Below are 24011 nucleotides of genomic sequence, written 5' to 3' on the forward strand. Positions count from 1 at the left end.
TTAGCCAAGTAACATTACAGTTAGTGGAGAGCGGGTTGTGTTGTCCCACTGTCAAACATTTACTGGGCACCGTACATCAGTGGTTTTACTGTCATAGCAAAAGAAAAAAAAGATTGGCCGCATATTTTTGTATTAAATACTCTTAATATTTTACATCATTGCAGTTTTAGACTGTTGAATAGAGCACGTATTTTTTTACTGCCAGAGCTTTTGAAACTCCGCCTGTGATTGCTTAGTGCTCGTTGTCTCTAGGCATAGATTGAATATTTTCTGATGTTGGATTTTACTTTTAATGTAATGTTTGCATTTCCTTTTCCACAACATGAAGTTAGTTCCCACAGAGGCAGAAACACCGAACAGGGATGCAGCTTTCAAAAAAAAAAAACTATATAACCCCTATAAGGTTTCTCCATGACTCAAAAAGAATACATGAGAGCTGTTGGTGCTTTGTATACTTTATGAGTTTAGTGTGTACATTTGTCCGTATGTTTACTACCTTTTTTAAAGCAACCTCACAGGCAGTGAGTGTACAGTGTTTATCAAGTTAACCATAACCTCCAAGACAGTTTCCACTCCAACAATTGCACATTTGTTCAACACTAAAAGAAAACTTTGACTTGTTTCTTCAGTGTTACTTATATTCACTAAACTAAACCAGATTTTACTGAACAGTATTCTGTTATGGAATAACAGGTTGTTTACAGATATGCCACAAGAGGAGGTTAATGGAATTTTATTTGTGGTACAAGCTTTTAACAAGAATTCACAATAATAGCTCTTAAAGCTGTACAAAACACTGTCACAGACGCAAAATATGTAGTCAAGACAACGTTATTTCTGGTGTAGGATCTGTAATTTAGTGAAAAGTCCTCATGACCTGCATAACGTGAACTCATATGGACTGATCAATATTCCAGGTCCTAGCACGGCCATGTACACTACAGCGTGGAACTGTAGTTCCAACGCATTAGCTCAGGTGGTAGATTGTCTTTAAACAAAGAGAAGTAAATATACAGAAAAAGGGAAGTTTCAAGAGAATTAGATCTAACATTTGACCAAACAGCATCAAATTTTGGGGGGTAATTTGTTCCCCCTTGTGGACATTGCCTACCCGTGTGTCCAGAGCACCCATTTTGAATCATTTGTCATCCAAGAGGGGCTTCATTTGGTCATTTTAAAATAATCTTGACATTTTGAAAAACAATCCAGGTCTTTGAGCAGCACAGAAAAATTCCTTTCACCTCCATTTTAAATGGCACAGAGGCAGAAATCTTGGACACAGCTAAGAACGTAACAGAATCTGTCTGCATGGATCAATAACACTACAGAGAAGTGAGTCAATCTGTTGTGATTTGGGTAAACTGACTTTGCATTCTGAGCAACACATGCAGGGAGCTTAACCCTCAGCACAATGCCAGCATCCCACTCACTGAGTGAGGATGCACACGAACTGATTGGTCCAGCTCTCTATCAAAAAACATATAAAGCCCTTGTCTTTATGAATTATCACACTTTGTATAACTTATTTGCATGTTGTTTCGATCCAAGCAACATCTAAGCATCGCTTTTGTTCAGCAAGTTGCTGGGGTCATTTGAATAATCTTGTGTGTGGCATCTCACATCTTTTAGTCTGTGAAGACAACAACCAGACACATTTCTAGTTGGATGAACAGTTGAAAAGCATTTTAACGTCCCCACTGGGGCAGGAGGAGGAGGACGACAACGTGGGGTTTTCTAGAAGCACTTGCGGTGGACGATGGAGGGGCCGGACTCATCGTACTCCTGCTTGCTGATCCACATCTGCTGGAAAGTGGAGAGGGAGGCCAGGATGGAGCCGCCGATCCAGACGGAGTACTTCCTCTCAGGGGGAGCGATGATCTGGAGGTGAGGTAAGAAAAGGGAGGTGTGACCAAAAACACAAAATCAAGAACTGCAATTATTTCAACCCAAATTCATACTACATCTGAATTCTGCAGCAATGTTTTGCAGTTGATTTTAATACTAACAGGAAATGAAGCAAAACTAATGTCAGCTGTTGCAAATATCCAACCCATTTTGATTTTAGGCAGCTTTGTGCAATGCATCATGGTACCATGTGTCCAAATGCAAAAAAAATATTCCAAATAGAGATTTAAGTTTAAGCAACTGATAATGTAGCATTAAACTGTATATTCAGAAGTGTCAAGGTTTACAGGTCAAACTCCCTACAAAAGATCAAAGACAAGTTTCTCCACTGGGGGCACTACAACTATATAGACAGTCAGGAGACAAGTTTTATTATGGTTCTACTAAACCATTTCCAGAAAAATGGGATTCAATTTGTCCCAAATGAAAGAAAAATTATTTAGCTGTACCTTGATTTTCATGGTGGGTGGGGCCAGAGCGGTGATCTCCTTCTGCATGCGGTCAGCGATGCCGGGGTACATGGTGGTGCCGCCGGACAGCACAGTGTTGGCGTACAGGTCCTTACGGATGTCCACGTCGCACTTCATGATACTGTTGTAGGTCGTCTCGTGGATGCCAGCTGACTCCATTCCTGAACACACGGATGAAACAAGTTTTAGTGTTTGATTCAACTGTGATGTTCTTTTCTAGCACACAAGACCAGAAACTGCTCTGAAGAACCATGATGATGCCCTGAAGACGGCAGAAAATAGACTCAGAAACTCTGTACAAGAGATTTGATCAAAATAACCTTAACTGCACAGCCTAAAACAAAAAATTTATTTATCTCATGAATACATTTTGTATGAATTCAAATTACAATAAACTAGAATAAAAGTTACTTAAAAATCACCCTGACAAAAATAAAAATAATTCAATAGCAGAGAGAGACAAGGCGGCAGCCAAGTCCAGACCGCATTCTGGCAATATGATAATATATCTATGTAGAAATTGTGGTAAAGTGTCAAGTTCGCACAGCCCCAGTCAGTGTTTGTTTCAAAAGATTTGCTTTAGTGATACCGTTAACGCTCATTACCCACCAATGAATGAAGGCTGGAAGAGCGTCTCGGGGCAGCGGAACCTCTCGTTGCCGATGGTGATGACCTGTCCGTCAGGAAGCTCGTAGCTCTTCTCCAGGGTGGAAGAGGAAGCTGCCGTCTGCATCTCCTGCTCGAAGTCCAGAGCCACGTAGCAGAGCTTCTCCTTAATGTCACGCACGATCTCACGTTCAGCTGGTGAGGGTTGAAATGATTGTGTTACAAAATGACAAAGTGAAATATTACAGCCTGCAGCCGTTCAGGAGTTTGTGTTAAGTTGGGCCTATACTGTTTATTTTAGGTCAAACTCGTACCGGTGGTGGTGAAGCTGTAGCCTCTCTCAGTGAGGATCTTCATCAGATAGTCAGTCAGATCTCTGCCAGCCAGGTCCAGACGGAGGATGGCGTGAGGCAGAGCGTAACCCTCGTAGATGGGCACAGTGTGGCTGACACCGTCACCGGAGTCCATCACAATACCTGCAAGACAAAATAAAATTTTATTAATTAAAATGAAATCTGCAAGCAGCATTGGGCGGGCCCTCGCACGTTCAGCGCATCGTGGTGTGAGCTCTGCCAGTGCGGCTGTGAATCTGCTACATGCGTCGGACGCTGCATGAAAGGTGTTATGTCACTTCCTGTGTCCCCTTTGTGGCGCTACATAGCACTTGGCGCTATTACTAGAAATTAATATTGGCTTGTAGATGTGTTTGGGGTGGGACAGTTTTGTTCAGATGTGAGCATGTACACTGAAGTTACAACTTCCTGTGTCAAGACAAAGAGTTGATCTTTGACACCACGGATACACCCATTGACGAAAACTCAGAAAGCACTTATCGTCAATGCCTTTAGAAGTCACAGCAGAAATTTGAAGTTGGTCGGACTAAATCCCTAGGAGGAGATCGTTAAAGTACAGAGGGTGCAAGTCATCCAAAAATTGCCGTAAAATTCAAAATGGCCGACTTCCTGTTGAGTTTAGGGTATGGGTTCTTTGCTTTTTTGTGCGTCTTTATAGGATCCATGTCCCCAGAAAATTGTGTGCACGTAGGTTGAACGCGCCCGAGAGGCTAGCACGGTTCGTGCTTGGGCCCCAATTACCAAAAAAAAAAACAAAACTTGGTGGTCATTCTGACCGTGTTTCAACATCATGGCCATTATTGAAATGTCTTAAGAGCCACTACATGGAGCAACATGACTAGACAACTAAGGAAATAATTTCCCCCCCCCCCCCCCTCCCTTCAAAGCAGAAAGTCTGTCAAAAGCCAATTTGTGGCAAATTCAGTGCAACAGCTCAGAGATTTGTGGTCATGTCTGACTTCTCACCTGTGGTACGACCGGAGGCGTACAGTGACAGGACAGCCTGGATGCCCACATACATGGCAGGACAGTTGAAGGTCTCAAACATGATCTGGAACAAAGAGAAAGATGAAGTGTCACTGGAATCCATAACATCTGAAGACCTACCAACTAAAACCCTGCAGCTCGTTTCTACTCGCCCTCCCCTTTTTCATAAAGGAGCTGTATTACAAGTTAGAATTCTGACTACAGAAATTAGCGTACATAAAGTACAGATGTTAACGTCTCAGTCCAGAGAGGCTGATCAGTTAAAGTAGGGCAGTATGCCTTACTGCAGTGAGTTTAAGGAATAGAAGAAAGACTCAGTCCACTGCAGAAAGATCATTGTCAAAACAAACGTGTAGATTCTGAGCATTTGTTCCAAACACCCACCTGCGTCATCTTCTCCCTGTTGGCCTTGGGGTTGAGAGGAGCCTCTGTAAGCAGGACTGGATGCTCCTCAGGAGCAACACGGAGCTCGTTGTAGAAGGTGTGATGCCAAATCTGCAGCAAAGGACAACTGTTAGTTCAACTAATTAGCAAAAATACATGTTGGGGTCAAGCTTTTAATTTGGATATTTTCAGTAGTGGAAAGTAGGTAGAATTTCTAAGTGTACGCATTTCCAGTAAATGCTATACTGCAATTTACTGGGCTCTATATTCCACTCCATCCGTTGGACAGCTGCAACTACTTTGATCAATTACACTTCCAAATACATTGATTAGTAGCAGTTATAGATTAACATGTACTTACGTACTGCTGGTAGCTTAAAGTGTAGTAACAAATCGTCAAGAACTTTCCATGGTTGGTTCAGCATTTATACTTACACACGTAGATTTGTCTGCCATTTCATGATTAAATGTAAATACTGTAATACTAGTATAGTACTGCTAACTCTTGACAAGTTCTTGGTAATTTGTTATTAAACATTAACCGTTTGAGTCACAGTTCACAGGCTGCTTTCTGATTAAAATGCATGCTTATTAAGCGCCTGGTGTGCTGAGTGACGTCTTCACCTTCTCCATGTCGTCCCAGTTGGTGACGATGCCGTGCTCGATGGGGTACTTCAGGGTCAGGATGCCTCTCTTGCTCTGGGCCTCGTCTCCCACGTAGCTGTCCTTCTGTCCCATTCCCACCATCACACCCTGCACACATACAGAAACACACCTTTACAGTCACATGTTACACTGCATCTGTCGGTGTTGGAGACGCACAGGTGACGTTGATGCATGGTGTCTGTACCTGGTGTCTGGGGCGGCCGACGATGGACGGGAAGACGGCGCGGGGGGCGTCGTCTCCGGCAAAACCGGCCTTGCACATGCCGGAGCCGTTGTCAACAACGAGAGCAGAGACCTCGTCTTCCATTTCTGAAAGAACACATTTAGATTATTTCTCTCCCACAACAAACCCTGAGTAGAGTCGCCCTTCTTCCTTGTAGTACTTGCCATTTGTGTTGTTTCTGTCATTAATGTTTTGCAATTATAAATCTGCATACCAAAGTACAAGATTTAATCATAATTGAAACAAACAAATCTAAAACTGTAAATGTTAGAAATTTAAAGAAAAGTGTCAGAAACAGGATGTGAGGCTGTGCAACTTTCTGTAACCTCCCATCTCAGACGTTGTGCAACACTTCCTTTGAAGTGATGACACCTTTCAGTGTGAAGACAGCCTTGTTGTTACAGAAGCTCCCTGATGAGTTTGACGTGAAGATGAACTCTGCATGTTCCTGTTCTGTTTATCTTAATGCTAATTTACTCTGAGACAGAACTGAAACTAGTCTTACTATGTACAATCTTATGTGTTTTCACCCCTGCAGCCCACACTGGGTAAGTGTAAAAACCACTCCTGTTTAGGAAGCTCTACAGACCATCTCTCTACGTGGTGCAACATGCATTTAAAAGACGACGTTTTAATGTTTGAACTGCACCCTTTTTAAAATACAGTGCGAGATGAGTCAAGTTAGCAGCAGCATCTGTCTGAGAGAGACAAGTTACTCAAGCTTTAAGAGGAAGGTGGTTTTATTTTGTTGAGGTCTGAAACAGGAAGTGTTTGAAGGGGAGCAGCCCTTCCCCCAGGGCATCCTTTTTAACGCTCTAAATAAGTGAACTGAAACTACAATAAAAGTGTCTGTTAGAATTTGTTTTAGACTTAACTTGCATTAGATTTTACTCAATTAAGTCTTTGTTTATAAAGTTCTTGCTGTAGTTTCTTGACGCACGACAGAATATTTCCTCATTTAACTTGCCCACACAAAGTGACTTCACAAGATAAAATGTGATTACTTCCTTAATTTTAATCATTTTCTTTTGCATATTTTGTTACATACATAGTTTGTATAACTACTAAGTTAATTTACCAGAACCTCTGCTGCTCCTCCCTGTTAACATAACGGATTTATTTTATTCTCTTTTCTCCTTGAGTTAACATCTTCATACTTGTAGAAGTCTTGTCATATTTTCCCCCACACACGATTATCTCAACTAACCGTTCAAGGACTGCGACCGTTTGTGACTAGATACCTTATAAGAAAGAGATTATTCTTCGGGATATTCAATCTTTGCATCAAACCCCCGAAAACTAACCGTAACAACTTCACATGTTGTTTCCTGCATCACGTTAGACCCGGTTTCTTTTTCAAAAGGCTGTAAAACTCTGACACAGATGCGTTTCTAAAGCAAAAAGAAAAGCTCCACCATCCTGTCAACACCCGCCTGTCACACATCCGAAGAGTTCAGCCGGATCAATAAATCCGTGTACTTTCTCAAACTCCGCTGTCGGTCAGCTTCGTCAGATAAAACAGCTTGAAAACACGCTGCTGGTTCTTACCTGTGCAGGTGAGTCTCCGGTGTCTGTGGGTGAAGTCTTGAAGTGTCTCTCTGCCCGGCTGTGCTCGGTGAATGCAGATTCAGGAGCCGAACCGCACCGGTTTTATTCGCGCTCGCGGTACCGCTGGCGTTGTCCATAAAAGGTAAGGATGTCTCAGCTGGCGCTCTCATTGGTCCAGGTGAGCAGGTTTCGTCTGCTTCTCCCAGCTCGCGTCCTGATTGGCTAGAAAAGGCATCTGTCACGAGGGACAGGACGGATGTAAACCAAAATAAAAGATCATGAAGTTGAGCTTTCAGTCGGAGCATGAGAGTTTTGATTGGCCCGTTAGACTGGAAGGTTAAGTGTTTAAGTTTGTGCATTTTATATGTGTTTCTTCTTCACTGGCCCCGGGAGCTTCTGTTCTCAAGTTTTCAGCCTGTAAAGCATGGCAGTTCTTCCTTTATAGTAATATTGATCAATATTCATAGTATTTATCAATATTTCAATGTTTTGGGAGATGTGTGTTATTTGTAACATGGTTGTATTGAAATAAATAGTGTTTTGAAGAAAAACTCCCAGTGAATAGTCAACATGTAAACAGTAAACATGGACACAGTTGTACAATAATGGTTTTATTTTATTTATTTTTTTCACCACATTTACAGTTACAGTTGTAGACCACTAGAAGATATTCAGTCGCATCATAAGCTGCAGGATGATTTTGATGTTATCAGCATTTAAAATATAGATTCTCTACCATTCGAGGGTAAAAATCTCGTATTTTCCTTTATTGCAGCTCCATTTACTCTGTAATGGTAACATAAATAGGTACATTTATAAGAAATTTCTATTCCTTAGCTTCTGACTTTTTTCATTTTGAGTTATTCCTGTTTCACTTTGGATATGTTATTTTAGGTGTTTTTTCTTCTGGAAATATGGGGAAGATAACTGGTAGTTTCCAAGAAGAGAAGTGGAAATAATCCAAAAAGTTAAAGCATTATCAGCAAAATGTAATTGCAGTATTAAAAGTAAAAGTACTCATATCCTTGTCAGTGTTTTACTGTTACATATAATATTTTATTTTCTACTGATGCATTTAAAAAAAAAATAGGACTAGTAACTAGCTGTGAATTAAACATAGTAAAAATGTGAAATATTTCCTGCTAAATTTAGTTGAATAAATATATGTAGCAGAAAATGCAAATACTCAAGTAATTGAAAATTATACATTTCTTGAATAGTAATATTTACAGTACCTTCCACCACATCTAAACTACTGAAGCCCACCAGGGCCCTCATCATGCCAGCTGATTAAGTGTTGCATTCATTTCAAAAATATATTCACACAGTGAATCTGGAGCTCTGGGGCCCGGTGGCAGTTGCCCAATTTTCTCAGCTGATAATCCGGCCTTGATAGAAGAGCTTGTCACCACATCCAATGCCAAACTGTCAAATAACTTACGAAAACTGTGACAATCTGTCAGTCAGGGGCCAGGGAGAGGTGATATGCGGATTGACGTGCAGTCAGGCTCGGGGTCACTGTAATAACACGGTCAGCATCTTAAACAACAAGGTCACCAAGACGCAAAGACTCTGTAAGCTACTCTTTCATCTCGTAGCCCCGTTAGCTTGAATTAGCTCCTGCATGGCAGCATTAATAATAAATAAGCTGTCTCCTTAATCATCCTTTATTTGCAACAACATTTACTTTCTCTCATTGTTAAGTTACTTGATACAACAAAACAAGTACATTTTTAAAAGCATTTTATCCTCTGCCTTTTACCTTTGATAAATATATAAATTACAGCCATGTAAGTGTCTGAAATCCTAATTTATTGCTCACTATAATGAATGTTTGTCATGTTGGAAACAGTAAAGAAGTGGGCGGTGAGATTTCACTCACAACAATAGTGTTTTTTAAATTTTACTTTAAATCTCTCGGAGTCGTGTTTGTCAGGTTCTTCATTCTGCCGGCTGTGATGTTATCTGATGTTAAAACAAAAGGCTGAAAACAGAAACTTCAGTGTCAGTCTTTGTAGTTTTGTTTTTCAAGCTGCAAGTAAATCCTTCAAATCAGGATAAACAGCACAAGAATTTTCGTTGCAGGTGATGAAGAGCTTCCTGTTGATGCCAACATTGATTTTATTTTGAAAAGGTTCGAGTCCATCTTAGGACTTTTGGTGTGAGCCACTTCCTGTCCTCTCTCTATTGTGATATCTTCAATAAAGGGATAAATAAGCCCAGTTTTTGAAATCATAATGAGTTTAACATTTGACAACTTTAGCATAAAATTAAGTTATTTCAGTTATATTTCTCAAAATAAGGGCCCGTGTCCACCAAAGTGTTTTTTTTCTGACGCCAGCGTCTCTTTTTCAATTCATTCCAATTTTCAACTTTGGGAAAAACACTGCACCTCCAAAATGCACCCTAGCGCTTCCACCTAGGCGTTTTCAGAACAACAGGTGGCGTTTTCAGCTGGCCAAAGACGCTTTGGTGGACACGGGGCCTCAGGTATGCTGACTTGAAAAATGTCAATTCATCGGAGAACTTCATCGTGCTCAGTGTGAACACGGTCTCAGTTTTCAGTTTCAGGTGTATCGAGTATTTTTTAGCAGAAAGGTGAGTTGCAGTTCAGAGCAGCTGGTTCACTGTGGTCTGTTCTTCTACTGTATCCCCATCCTCTCAGCAGTCCTCAGACCTTCATCCTGGCTCCCAACCTTTTGACCTCGTGACCCCTAACAACAAGTCACAGTTTAAATGAGGAGTGATTTTCTCTTCTCATGTTCTTTGATTTAATTATTTAGAGAAGTACAACATGTTTAATATTGTCATTTCACTGCTGTTACGTCCACTACTCAGTGTATCCAACATCTGCAGAGTTATGAAGTGGGAGAAGATGTTTTGGGTGGCCCTGGAGACCAAACAACTATCTGGTTCTTTGATACAAAGTCAAAGGTTCAAGAAGCCTGTGGACATAAAAACGGAAGGAGCGATGTCAACTACAGCTCTCAAGGTGCATTTCACTCACAAACATCCAGTCGCAGTGGTTGGAAGCTAAAGATTACACAAACTAATAACACAATCTGCAGTGTAAATTAAATCACTGCTGCTCTGCTCTCACTATATGTTTTTTTTTGTGGTTAAAGGTTAAAGATTTAAAAGAATCCGAGTTGTACGAAGAAGCGAACGAGCTACGATCACTACGGTGACACCTCACTTGTAAACCGTATAAGCCGTAAAACACTCCTCATGTGTGTAAAGGATTTCACTACTTAAGAGCTTTTCAAGAAATCTGTCCAGCAGATCCTGTAAAACCATTTCACGTGTTGAACATTTAGTCAACAAATGCCATTAAAATAAAGGTTGTAATCTAACAAAAGGTTTAATCTAGTTTTACCACATTTGGGACACGCTGGCTGACGGGTTTTGAATCTGGCTCAGGACTTTTATCTATGACAGGTTTCTACTGTCGACGCCCCTCGTGTGAAAATCCAGCTTTGAGAATGGGGGCTCAGTTTTGCTCCAGAGGTCCTCTAACAGGTTGATCTGGCCCCTGGTGCTTCTTCCTTTTTTTCTCACTGTTGCCTCATCCAGTTTTCCTGTTGCTGATCACTCGTTTCTCATCTTTTTATGTCTCAATCAAGCTGCCCTCTTTTCCCTCTGCAGTTTTTGTTCTTCATCTCTTTTCATTCCTTGACTCAGGATCTGACTTCTCTTCTTGTCACATGTTCTTCTCGTTCTCTTTTACTGCTCTAATGATAGCATTTACACTGCAGTAAGGCAGCATTATTACCTATCTATGATAACTCACTGATGCTTTATAATGTGAGTCAGTCAGCCGCAGTGATACAGACTCAAAACAAAAAGTGAAAATTACTGACCAATAACTGTACTTTTACATGGCTTTATGATACAGAGGTGTTCCTGTTATTGTGTCCACACCCTGAACCTGCATGGACGTGTCTGCACATGTCACTTGCAGCCACTCGAATGCTCTTGTAAAGCTGTAGAAATGTTCTTCTATTTTTTTGCAGTCAAGAATCTCAAACTCTTTTCCTTTTTTAACTTCTAACTCAAGCCAAACATAACGCAGGATTTCAGGGCGTTCACTGAGTCTGCTTTTCAGATTTCAGGGGGCGGGGCTAACGAGCTGTAAAATAGCCCTTTACGTATCAGACTGAAGCTTCTTCCCATCTGTCCTTCTACGGACTTAACCGCTGCTGATATCTCACCATATGACACACCTGCTGCCTCAGAGGGGAAGTGAGATTCACTGAAGTTCTGCTAGAATTTACAGAACATGTCTGTTTATACTTTTATAGAAGATGTAGCAGAAGGATGCAGGCACCAGAACGTTTGCAGAAATAAGCTGATAAAATGTAATGCAGCAAAGATTCAGAACCCCCGATCTTTAAATGTCATGAGCTGGAGATGTAGATCTGCTCCTAGATGAGTTGAGGAATAATTTAATGATCTGGAGGAAAGACTAAGAGTATTTTGACTATTTGACTTTGCTTTCCTTTTATGGACCACCAAATAACACCTGCTGCAGGGGGTCCTGCTGCACACTTCTATTTTTACATTTACCTGAAAGATGCAGGTACCAGAGACTTAAAAAAACAAAACAATTACCTAACAAAATGAACCGTTAGCTTCTAAAATGATAAATCACATATACATTTACCCTAGAACTGTTCTTAAAAACTATTTTTTAGATACTTTTTACTATTTTCTGCTGCTTTCTTCTTCAGTTACATACATTTTAGATAAATATTGTACTTTTTATGCCACTACATTTATCTGCCAGCTGGAGTTACTGTGCATATTAAGGTTGAAACACACAAAGAAAACTTTTTTACTAGTACTTCAGTCTTTTCACAGCGTGGTACTACTTTCTCTCAAGTAAAGGATCTTCTTCCAACGTTGAAAACACACAACGCCTAAATTATAATTATGTCGGAGTGGGAAAAACTGTGGGTATTTGGAGGCACTAAAAAGGGAGTGTACAAAATTTAACCCACCTAAAATTAGAATATAGCTCAACACTTTCAAGGATAAAAAAAGTAACTTAGTCTTTCCAATCAAAGTAAATGCAGCTGAATACTGATGTGCAGGATTTGACTGCAGTGAAGCAACAGCATTGGTTTGTCTCAGCATGCTGGTTTAGAGGCCTGACCTGTGATCATTGCCCTGAAGTCAGGCAGCGCTGACATTGTCCACATTCTCCAGCTGGTTCGGGCCTGTTCAGAGAGCTGGGGGAGTGTCAGAGTACCAAACCACACACCACACCGTGAAACTGATTAACATGCAACAACACAAAGACCAAAAAAGGTGTCAACACAGGAGAAACATTCTGTCTGGGTGGAAATCCTCCATCTGTGTGTCCTCTTTAAAAATCAAACTGCTGAAAATCAGCGTGCAGAGATTTGAAACTTGCAGCAAAGAGATTATCCATCATGTCGGCCTTGATCTTTGTTAAAGGTATAGTTTTGTTTTGTGGTAATGCCGAGGAGAATCAGTCTGAGAGTAAAGGACATGTTTCGTGTCTCTACAAGTTGATTTTCATGGTAATGAACTGAAACTAAAGGCTTTATAGAAGGAGAAACTCATTCAGAAATGTCAAATGTGTTTTTGTAAAATGGTGAGCAGCAAGTCTCTGTGTCTCTAAAGTCACAGCTTCTTATTCTCAGACTCTTGTTTCAGGTCAGTTAGAGGTCATTGAGGTTTTAGGGATTCATCTTCTCCCAGAATAAAGGTGTGTTCACACTGATAGTGAATCCAGCGTTTTGGGCGGCTTGGTTACATACAAATTCAATGTAAAGACACAAATTCCTGCGAATTCGCTCCGGGCGGCGCAAAAGAGCCGTTTTTCAACATGGGCTGACAACTATGCTGTTTTCCCGCGGGAGGAGCTCAGAGTTAACAGCTTTTATTAAATTCGCTTATTAATTTAGTTTTTGGGATTACAACTTTATTTATCTTCACTTGCACTTCTCAGCAGCTAGCTTCTGTGCACATCTGGTTCCACTGCTGTTGTTAGCGTCGGATGGCACAGAAAACAAACATTTTAAAAGTTGTTGTCTAACAAAATGGCATCATATTATAGTTATTTCGGCATCGGTTTGATCCGTTTATTGCAATTAAATCACAGCTAAGGGTTAACTTTGGGTTCATATGGCTGTAGTATCCGCAGACTGTGTTTATTTGCTTAAAACACGTTGTGTGTTAAGACTCAGAATGTCCAGCGGTCAAACACACGAGAGTAAAGCGAGGCAAACATTAAATTCGCTTTCAGTGTGAACACACCTTAAGTAAAAAAAAATTTTAAAACCTCTGTTTCAAAGTATATCATGGCTGCAACTACTGATCTTTTCATGATCAATTATTCCACAGATTATTTTCTCATTAATCAATTTGTCTATTTAAAGTTAGAAAAATGTTTAAAAAGCACCATTTCCTTTGAAATCTTCTTGTTTCGTCCGACCAACAGTCAAAAATCTATAGAGATTCTCTTCATTATTATGAAGACAAAGAACAAAGACAAACAGCAAAATCTACAACAACGTTTGACATTTTTGCTTAAAGAAAACAACAAACTTTTAATCGATTATTAAAATAGTCGTTTATTATTTTTATTCATGTTTACTATTGAAAGAATTTAGAGACAAGAAGCATCCAGACCAGTGTGTATAAAATCTTCCCCAACAAACTTTTACACGATCAATGAGATCAACATACAAACATCATGTGCCTGTGTAGATTTGTATATAAGGGTATACCAGGAGTTCAGAATGGCAACAACATAAATGTGATATGAAATCAAAGAGGCTAAAATAAACTGACAGCAAAGTCAAAAGTAAAATGAAGACAGAAAAGATATCTTATTAGAAAAAATATGTAAAGGTCTGTCAATAACTGTTTAAAGATTACCCTACAGCATGAACGGAACACACTGTCGTAATTTATGTTCTGATATAAACTCAGTGGCCACTTTATTAGGTACATCTGCGCGAGCTAATGCAGTCCAATACAGATGTTCTGTAATAAGGTTGTTTGATGCCTACAGTGTTCTGTATTTGTCATTGAGGAGGACTCATTGCTAGTGACGGCAGCACACTGAACACTGCCTTATATTCAGAGGAGTTTCTAATATTCTGTATATTCTATGTAAATAGAGCAGATATAAAATAGTAACACACTTACAGTATAACATAGTCCACTACAGCACCATATTTTATAGCAACCAAATGAAAATTTTGAGGTCAAGTCCTATATCACAAAGAAATCTTGATAAAACATCGTTACCAAGACAGGGACTGTCAGATGTCAGAAAAGTTTCCTGGTGGCCTAACTGTTGAGTCATCTTCTAATAAATCCGTGGAGATCAGAGGATGATACATTTGTCTTTATATTCCTGTTTTAGTTTCTTAATTTCTTGTTCATGCTTTGTCTTCAAGACATCCATTTCTTCTTTCAGTCCTTTTTCTTTGTGACTTGAGAGCTCTTCTAACAGATTGTACTGTTTGTTACGCTGCTCTTCTGTCTGTTGCAGTTGTGTTTCTTGCTTCCGCTTCAGTTCCTGTATTTCCTCCATGTGTTTCTCTACTAAGGCTGTAAAGTCTTTGGTGTATTTCTGTCTGAACTCGTTGAATTTTTCTGCCTGTTTTCTGGCCTCCTCTTCATATTTCTTCTTCATTTCCTCCAGTTTTTTCTTATAGTTTTCCTCTAATTCTTTTCTCTCCTTCTCCTCCTGTTCTCTTCTGATTCGATCTTCTTCTTTTCTCTTGTTGTCAGATTTTTCTCTTTCCAGCTCGTATTCTTCTTGAAGCTTTTCACGTTTTGTTTCTTCTTCCTGTCGCTTCTGTTCGTTTTCTTGATATCGTTTGTCCCACCATTCTTTCCTCTCCTTCTCCCACTCCTCTTGTTTCTTTCTCATCTCCTCTCTGCTCTGCTCCAACTCTCTATCAATGGTTTCCTTTTCCTCTGATTCTGACTTTATTTTCTTCTCCAAAACTCCAAGTTCCTGTTTCCACTCCTGTCGCTGAATTTCTTCCTGTTGTTTTCTTGTCCTCTCTTCTTCATCCCTCATTTCTTGTTCTTTTGCTCTCATCTCCTCTTCCTTCTTTATTTTTTCCTCCATTTCTTTAAGTTGCTTTGCTCTAATTTTTCTCTCCTGTTCAATTTCTTTTTCCATTCTTCTTTTCATCGCTTCTATTTCTTCCTCATGTTTTTGTTCAAGCTCTTCTTTTTGCCTCTGCATCTCTTCTTCCTTCTCCTTCAGGATTTTCTCCACTTCGTGTTTTATTGCTGCCTCGGCCTCTTGGAACATCTCATTGGTGTAGCAGCTGCCACCATTTTTCCTCACCATTAACTCAACCTTTGTCAGCAGCTCGCTGACCTGAGTACGATTATTTGGATCCTCATTATTGAAGAAATGGTGTCTGTCTCCACAGTCATGTATCAGTTTTTTTACAAAGTCATCACAGTCTTCTTCTATGTAACTTTCATATGTTTGATTTTTTAGTGCATCTTTTCTGGTGAATGTAACGATGATGAAATGTTGTGAATTCTTGCCAAAGTATTTCTTGATCAGCTCCACAGAGTCTTTTTCCTCCTGTGTAAATCGACCAATCTGCAGCACCAGTAAGAACACATGAGGTCCAGGAGACAACATGCTGATGCATTTCAAAAGCTCCTGTTGGACGTCATCATTGGACAGAGTCGTGTCGAACAAGCCGGGGGTGTCAACCACAACAACGGGTCGTCCATCAATCTCTCCTGATGCTTTCTCGCAAAACTTGGTCACCGACTTCTGACTGGCTCTGGATTTAAAATGTTCTTTGCTCAAAATGGTGTTTCCTGTTGCACTCTTCCCACTGCCAGTCTTCCCAATCAGCACCATCCTGAGACACTCTTTGTTCTGAACTTTGTCATCAGTTCCCATCTCACTTTTCTTTTTAACATCCTGCAGTTCAGCTTTAAGTCTTGAGTTAATGTTCTCCTGCTCTACAGCCTTCTCCATCTGAGCCCTGGTGAACATGTCCTTTGTGAAACATCTGGATCCTTCAACTCTCATCTTTTCCACCATGTCCAGCAGCTCTGGGATCTGCTGCTCGTCCTTGATGTTAAGAACAACATCTCTTCCTCCACAACTCTGACGGAGCTCCTGGATGTCCTTGTTTTCCTTTATAAAGTTAACAACAGCTGGAGCTGCAGGATCTGACTCCACAGTGAACAGAATCATGGTGAAGTCATCGACTCGAGAGCTGAATGTGTTCTGGATGGTCTTTAACTCTCCCTTGTCTTCATCAGTGAGGGGACCCACAGGTAGGACCAGGATGAAGGCATGGACGCCCTCAGGATCACAGAGGGAGATACACCTGAGTGATTCCTCCATCACTGCCTCCTGAGGTTTTCCATACAAGGCAGGCAGCTCCACCAGGGAAACCCAACGTCCACACACCTCTCCCTGATGTTTAACACACTCTGATGAGACGGAGACTGAATGAAACTCTGTCTGACCTAAAATGGCCTTGGCTGCTGAAGTCTTCCCTGCTCCTCTTCTCCCACACAGAACCAGGTTTAAAGCTGGTTTGATGTGTTCAGTGTCTTCAGTGAAGGTGAGGAAGGTTCCTCTGTTTTTATGCACAATGTTCTCAATCTTGTCCATTAACTTTCGGTGGTCATTTTTTAACATGTTGTAATGTCTTCCTCCACAGTCTTTAAGCAGCTGACTGACAGAGCTACGTGTTATATTCCCCTCATGCGTCGTGATGACCATTGAGTGTTTAAAAGCATCTTGACCAAACAAACTCAGGATGAACTTCAGTTTTTGTCTGTTCTCCTCAGTGAAATCAGAAGGCTTCACTAACAGCAGCAGAACATTTGGTCCAGGAGGACAAAGACTGATGCACCTCTTCATCTCTTCTCTCACTCTCTCCTCAGTCAGACTGCAGATGTTTGGAGTTTTCACTACTGTTAATGGTTTTCCTCTCCACTCTCCATTGGTCACAAAGTTAGTGATTGGGGAAGGTTTTTGGAAAATAAAATCTTGGTCTCCGATAATGAAGTTACCAAGTTTTGTCTGATTGTCCTCACTTTTTCCCAGCAGCACAATCCTGAATTCAGATGCTGTAATACAACACAGAAAAATAAAATGACAAACTCGGCTTGGCTGACATGAGGAGATCTCTTCAGAGCCGATGTTCTAAGCATAGTGTCAACATTTTGTAAAACTTTGGTTAGTCCACCTACAGATAGTTTAAAGAGTATTTGTTAGATTTCAACTGTTTGTCTGCAGATGTTTAACTGATTATCAATAGAGCATCTGTAACTAAGATGTTTTTTGTGCCTAAACCCCTAAGCCCTATTTGTAAAACTGTTGAATCTCAACTAATAAACTAAAAAAAGATTTTACAAATACTCTATAAACTATCTGTATGAGAGTATTTTAATATAGTGAAACCAAACATTGTTTTAAAGTGTGATGTGTCGTGTGACATTATTTACAATTATCCTGGGTAAAAATTTACTTAATATACCGACTCAATCTCCTGCTAATTCTGTTTATATACAGCTGTTTTACATAAACAAAACTTTTTAGAAAAGATTATATTGGGGTCAGAAACATGAAATTGATATACTGGATATACTGTTCTACTCTTCTGGACTCTTCTGGACTGTTCTTTCCCTTTATATATTGTTAATTGATAAATATACACATATCAATATTAACATGTAGAAATTGTGAAAGCATTGCTGCTTTACATAATTTTTTCCACACCTGCCTAAAGATTTTTTCACAGCACTGTATGTTAAATAAGAACATTTTAATATTTCTAAGAAAAGCCTGCTTCACATTTCCCGTAAAATGCATGTACAGTATGCATGAAATTACTTACCGTGAGGGTTTTTCTCTGATAAATGTGCAGTGATTTTTTTAACCTTTAGTCCTGTAAAAAGATGACATTATTAATTTGCAGTTTAATATTTTAATTTAATCAAAGACGTTTTCATTGCCTTGTCAGAAATGTTTCTGCACTTACCAGTAGCTTTAACAGCATCCATGATTGGAGTGTGTGTTCCCTTTTGTTTTGGACTTTGATGATCAGCTGGTAAAGAAGCTGTTGCGTCCTCAAACATATCACAGCTGACATGCTCTCCATTGTTCTCCTTTACGATTTGACTCAAGCGTGTTAACAGCTCTGGACGTTCAAGGTTCTTCTGCTTCAGGTATCTGTATCGACATTTTCTGATCAGGTCTTTTAATGGAGGCTGTTCCATGTATTTGTCCATGAAACCTGGACTCTTGTCTCTGGGTGTTGATATCAGAACCAGTGAATGATCAAATGATCGATCACTGAAGAGTTTCAGGACTCTGCAGAGCCTCAGTTTGTGTTCCTCAGTGAAGTCTTCAGGCTGTAGAACCAGCAGGAACACATGAGGTCCAGGATCAGAGAGTCTCACACAGTTTGTCACATGTTCTGTTAGTTTGTGTTCAGAGATGTTGGGATGCAGCAGATCTGGAGTGTTGATAACAACTATTTTTTTCTCCTCCAATGGTCCACTGACTCTCAGACAGCGGTCTGGTTCCACCTCAGTGTTGAATCCAGTCACTCCCAGTATGAAGTTCCCCACTTTTCTCCTCTCAGACCAGCTGTTCCCCAGCAGAACAACCCTCAGCTCAGACACTGAAAAACAAAGATTTAGAAAAGGTGGAAAAAAGATAAATGCAGACTTGAATGTATTCATTTACAGTTTAATTAATTACTGTTTAACTTCAGGTCAGTTACTTCTTACAGATAAGTACCTCACTCACTGTAAATGTATACATATTCTTAAACAGCAGGATAACACAGTTAAGTTTGACTCACTGTTAGGAGGCAGGAACTCGTAGCTTCTGATGCGCTTCAGAGGGCGCTGACCATCTGTGATTGAAAGGACACAGTATTAGTTTACTTATTTACTTAATCATGTAATCTAAAGTAGACTTTTTGTGACAGTAACACTTCAGGTTTTCATGCGGTCTCAAAAATGAGGCCCAATCTGAAAGTCACCCTACAGTCAGAGATTCCATCTGGACATAATGAAACACAGACCTGAGAGCTGCAGCAGAGCAAGATTCTTCTAGAACTAGTATTATTACTTTCTCATGAACTAGTAGTGTAAGGGATTACTATTTCCAAACAGTAATAATATTACAGTTACTAATCCAAGTAACACTGCGTTATTGTGTTATCAGAACGTTTTTTTGTTTTGTTGTCCTTGATGTGTATGTGCAATTACGCGGCAGGTCAGGGGCAGTTAAAGTAGAGAAGCCAGACCTTATGTTGTTCAATTCGGCTGCTTGCCGAACAGCTTAAGGAAGAAGGAGAACGAGGGAGATAGGCATTCTTTGGACAGTTGGGAGTGACTTGCTTTATGTTTTATTTCAGCTAGTGGTGTTAAGAAACATTATAGGTTATGTTCTGTAAAAGCACATCCTCCTTTCTAAAAGTTGCTTTGTTTTTTATTAATTTATTTTTAATACAGCTATACTGTACATAGCCAATTCTGTACAGCATCATCTGGTTTGAGGGGCTGCAGTGCTTTCAGTTTGACTTATTGTTGACTCCTAAGGTTCATTATTGTCCCAATAAAGTGAATTCATTTCTGAAATATTCTGGCAAAATTTTTAGGATGGTATAGTGGGGTAGTGAAAGTAATAGGCTATAGTAACATAACAGGTATCGTAACTAATTACTTTAAATACCCAATAATAAGAAAAGTCATATTATTACTTTTACTTTGGAGTAAAAAGTAACAGACCTGATTAAACATCTGAGCAATTTATTGATGTAGCTATTTATTTAGTTATCTGTATAATACACTGATCAACCACAATATTATGACCACTGACAGCAGGTGCGGCCAAGGCTCATTGATGCACATAGGTAGCAAAGGCTGGCCAGTGTGGTCCGATTCAACAGACGAGCTACTGTAGGTCAAACTGCTAGAAAAGTTAATGCTTGTTCTGATAGAATGGTGCATCACAGTTTGTTGCGTATGGGTCGGCACAGCCGTAGACCTGTCAGGTTGCCCATGCTGACCCCTGTCCACTGCCAAAAGTGCCTACAATGTGCACGTGGGCATCAGAACTGGAACAAGGAGCAATGAAAGAAGGTGGCTCCTAAAGTCTTGGTGAGAGATGCCACAGCACACCTACAGAGAAGGGAAGTTTATGTCTCAATGATCACCGCCTATTTTGGCAGCAAAAGAGGGACCTACACAATATTATGCAAGTGGTCATAATGTTATGGCTGATCGGTGTATGTGGACAGAGAGATAAGAGTGTTATCCAGACTAACACATGTGATCTGACTGGACTCACCTGATGGTGCAGCCGCCATGATGTCACTCTGCTGGAAAAATCAGAGACGAATTCAACAGAAGATCAACTGCTGGGTCTGAGAACCTAAAGAGGTAGAATTGAAATCTTAACCACATCATTAAAAAAAAATGTTTTTTTGGGCCAACATGGAGCCCAGTTTGGTTACTGCACACAACAGTGTTAAGACGCGTGTGTGTGTGTTAAACAGTAAAATTTCCCTAAAACTAAGGACTGATGTTTACCTCTAAGGGTTATTGTTTTACAATATCCTATATAATACATGGTGAGAGTTTTTCTGTCACCTTGTAATTTCACAAGTCTCACTGAAGAGATCTAGAGATCAGTAAAGCCTTCCTCAATACATAAAGCTTAACCACAAAAAAAGCTTAACCTACATGTGAAAAATGGTGACCATAAAGTTCAGAGATTTAACACTCAAAACAAAACCATGTCCATGGCTTCATATCAGATAGATGTCCCTTTCCTACAATAAATGATACTTTTTTTGAATGTTTACTGAACTACAATAACTGCACATTTATCTAAGTCACTGATATAAAGCTGACAGAGAGTCAGAGTGTGTTTCCGTCTGTCAGTAGGCTGGCCTATAATGTGTGAATGAACGAAAAGCTGTTTCCTGCTCAGCTGATGATCCTGTGATGAATACAAGCTGTGTACCAAGGAACACTCTTCTGAGGATGAGTGATTACATTTCCAGTACTGATGTTAACTAAAATAATCAGCTCTTCTGATCTTAGTGAAGCCCAGGTATATTTGGAGACCCATTTTAGCATTTTGCAGAGAAACACAGAGTTGTTACGTTACAGGACACTGGCACTGTGGATATTTTACAAGCATGGACCAGGCAAAGTGACAGTGAACACACCAGTGCAGATGTCATTGCTTAGCTACCAGGTTGGTTTCGTTTTGATAGGCTATATCATTAAAAAGCTTTCGCCACATTTGGTGCACCTGCTGCTGAAAATGGAATCGAGTGGAAGTCCAGAAAACGAGTTCTGTCTCTTTTCGGCAACTTTATAAAACGTACTGCTGATGAAAAAAAAAGCAGAGCAGACACATACTGAGAGAGAGAGACAGGAAGAGGCAGGGCAAGCAAGTGTGTTTGCAGCAGAGGTATGCGGGGAAATGAGAACTAAAGGGAAAGGGAGCAGACTCAAAAGGTGAGCAAGCACTAAAATAAGGTGAAGAATTAAGCTACTAGAAAAAGAAATTATACACCACCAACACTCCATCGTGGAAGTATGCTCATGTTTCTTAAATGCCTTTAAAAAGGCCTTAGATATTAAAAATGTATTATTTCTCTTTGCAGCTGGGAGAAAGGCATTTGCTTCTTTCAAAGTAATAAAAATGACAGAAAGAGAGCACACTGATTACACTGATTTCCTTATAAGCCTACTGCACATTTACAGTAAAACCGTACAGTATTTCCTCCTCTCGTGATAACTGATAATTCTTATTTTGTGCAATGTGCAATGTATTTAAAGGAATTATAGACACAAAACTTGAGTATTGGGGGGAAATCTGCTGTTTACTTGGTCACCGTATCTGTTTCTTGGAGGCTGAGTGTAATATGCGATGGTAACTGGATGGAGTTAATGTTCCTGTTCATTTGGTGGGTTATGTTTCATTAAGACAGTGTGAGGGACGTGTGTGGACAGATTGATTTAATGCTGCGTGTTGCTTGTTTTGTGGGACATGCTTGATATGTTAGAACTCAGTCCTGCTCTGAGTCTGCTGATTTGTATCAGATGTGAGAAAATGTCATTAGAAGTTGCTGTTGGTATTCTGTGACGTGACAGAGGGAATATCCAGAAGCTTTTTCTTCTGAGGTGTTTGTGAATGAAAGGTTTAATGTCTAAATAAAGCTTGGTGTTCATCTGACTGATGACTCCTCAGATTGTTAACTGGCAGTAAAGGCTGCTCTGGAGAAGACTGAACAATGTGCTCAGACTTTCTCCTCCAATTTGTGCTCCAATTTATGGTAAAAATGTCTTATTATATAAAGGGAAACACAAAATTCAGGTCACATTTCAAAATATATAATTATAACAGATTATAATCTAGTGAGGCTCTCAGGCATACTTTATTGCTTTTAAATATTTTTCTCCTGTAGATCAACTTATTTAATATCATCCCTGCTGAGTCAACACACATGATTAAGTCTTACCTCCTCTTTTGTGGGGAAGTAACCTATTTAAATGTGTTTGTGGCCCCTTTTCATCTCAGTGATAAATTAATCCGTTTTAATTCAGTTATTATATATAAATCGAAAATCAATATGTTGCGGTCAGCGTTGATATTGTGGCAGAACGCCACAAATAAATGAGCATATAGGAAAGACTATAACTTATCTGCTCATGTTCAATACTTTCTGCATATTCAGAAAGGTCCAGCATTCAACAGACCAACCTGGTGGAACCGTGCCATCCCGGTACAAATACAAGTAGGCTATACCTGTTGGCAGTCGGCTGACAGCAGCGGGAGCTGAGAGGTGTGTGTCTGATGGGATCAACAATATATAGTATTTACCTTTCTACCTAAAATCTTTGTTTAGAATAATATATTTCTATAAAACTCTGAGTTTTAGAAGGAGGCTAGAAGGAGCACATACTGACAAACCTGTGCAGTGGAAATCTGCATCTTTCCACAGCAGAGTCTCTTTCCACAACATGGAGGAGAAACTAGTTTAAATTAGTGTATTAGTATTTATATTATTATAATAACATTCGATACAAAGTTAACTTTTAATCTAATAGTATACTGTTGATAGATTAATATGTTGATTTAATTTTACTATAGGCCTATGCATTGTCAATCTAGTATAATATTTATTCCAGTTGGACAAAACAGCAGTTCATGTTTTCATTCATTAAATCTTTGTGCAAGAAAAATGGCCTATATTGATCTTAATTTATTAATGCTACTATCTCATCAATAATAATAAGATAACCCTCTAGTCATGTCTCCTCTCGTGATCTGAAATGGCGTCTTCAGCGCGCTTCCGCCTAAATGTTGTCAGAAACTTTTCTCTCAGTAAATCTCCTCATTTCAGAGACTTTAGAGCTGAAACACGGACTGAAAACAGATCAGGACTCTCGGGTTCAGACAGTTCAGTGTTAGTGAACTTAGTGTGATAATAACAAGCTGTGAGTCTGATGAGAACAGCCGACTGACGGGAGGAAGATCGATGATTTTACAGTTAATAATGTGAATCTGGAACCTGCTGCAGTTCTATCATCAGCTCTACTGACCCACCAACTACACAGAGAAAATACTTTGACTTTAATAGTTTTCTGGATCTAGTTTTGCTCGCGTTCACTCACCTGCTGGGTTTCTTTCTGCGACACAATCATGAAGTGAAAGTAAAAAAGAAATAAGTAGGCCTACGTTTCCCAGCAGCCACTGCGTGTCTGACCCGATCATGTTGGACTTCTGGAGTTCGGGGACAACCTGCTCTGAGTGTCTAATTTACAAACAGCCGTCGAACATTTTACTTTTTA

The 24011-nt window shown here is 39.8% G+C and overlaps 2 protein-coding genes across 2 annotated transcripts; both read right to left on the reverse strand.

Moving 5' to 3' along the window:
* Positions 1–717: 717 nt before the first annotated feature.
* Positions 718–7300, reverse strand: LOC123960581 (actin, non-muscle 6.2). The gene is made up of 9 exons (XM_046035401.1): positions 7143–7300; positions 5556–5680; positions 5330–5458; positions 4706–4816; positions 4301–4385; positions 3296–3457; positions 2985–3176; positions 2355–2536; positions 718–1878 (listed from the first exon to the last, which is right to left on the reverse strand). The coding sequence occupies exons 2-9, from the start codon at positions 5676–5678 to the stop codon at positions 1735–1737; spliced, it is 1128 nt and encodes a 375-aa protein (XP_045891357.1). The 5' UTR covers positions 5679–5680; positions 7143–7300; the 3' UTR covers positions 718–1734.
* Positions 7301–13726: 6426 nt separating this feature from the next.
* LOC123960010 (GTPase IMAP family member 8-like) lies at positions 13727–23990 on the reverse strand. Its single transcript, XM_046034456.1, has 6 exons — positions 23835–23990; positions 20491–20574; positions 18995–19048; positions 18167–18811; positions 18023–18073; positions 13727–17252 (listed from the first exon to the last, which is right to left on the reverse strand). The coding sequence occupies exons 2-6, from the start codon at positions 20507–20509 to the stop codon at positions 14506–14508; spliced, it is 3516 nt and encodes a 1171-aa protein (XP_045890412.1). The 5' UTR covers positions 20510–20574; positions 23835–23990; the 3' UTR covers positions 13727–14505.
* Between the last annotated feature and the right edge of the window lie 21 nt (positions 23991–24011).

The sequence above is a fragment of the Micropterus dolomieu genome, linkage group LG21 (assembly GCF_021292245.1).
Source record: "Micropterus dolomieu isolate WLL.071019.BEF.003 ecotype Adirondacks linkage group LG21, ASM2129224v1, whole genome shotgun sequence".
Taxonomy (NCBI): domain Eukaryota; kingdom Metazoa; phylum Chordata; class Actinopteri; order Centrarchiformes; family Centrarchidae; genus Micropterus; species Micropterus dolomieu.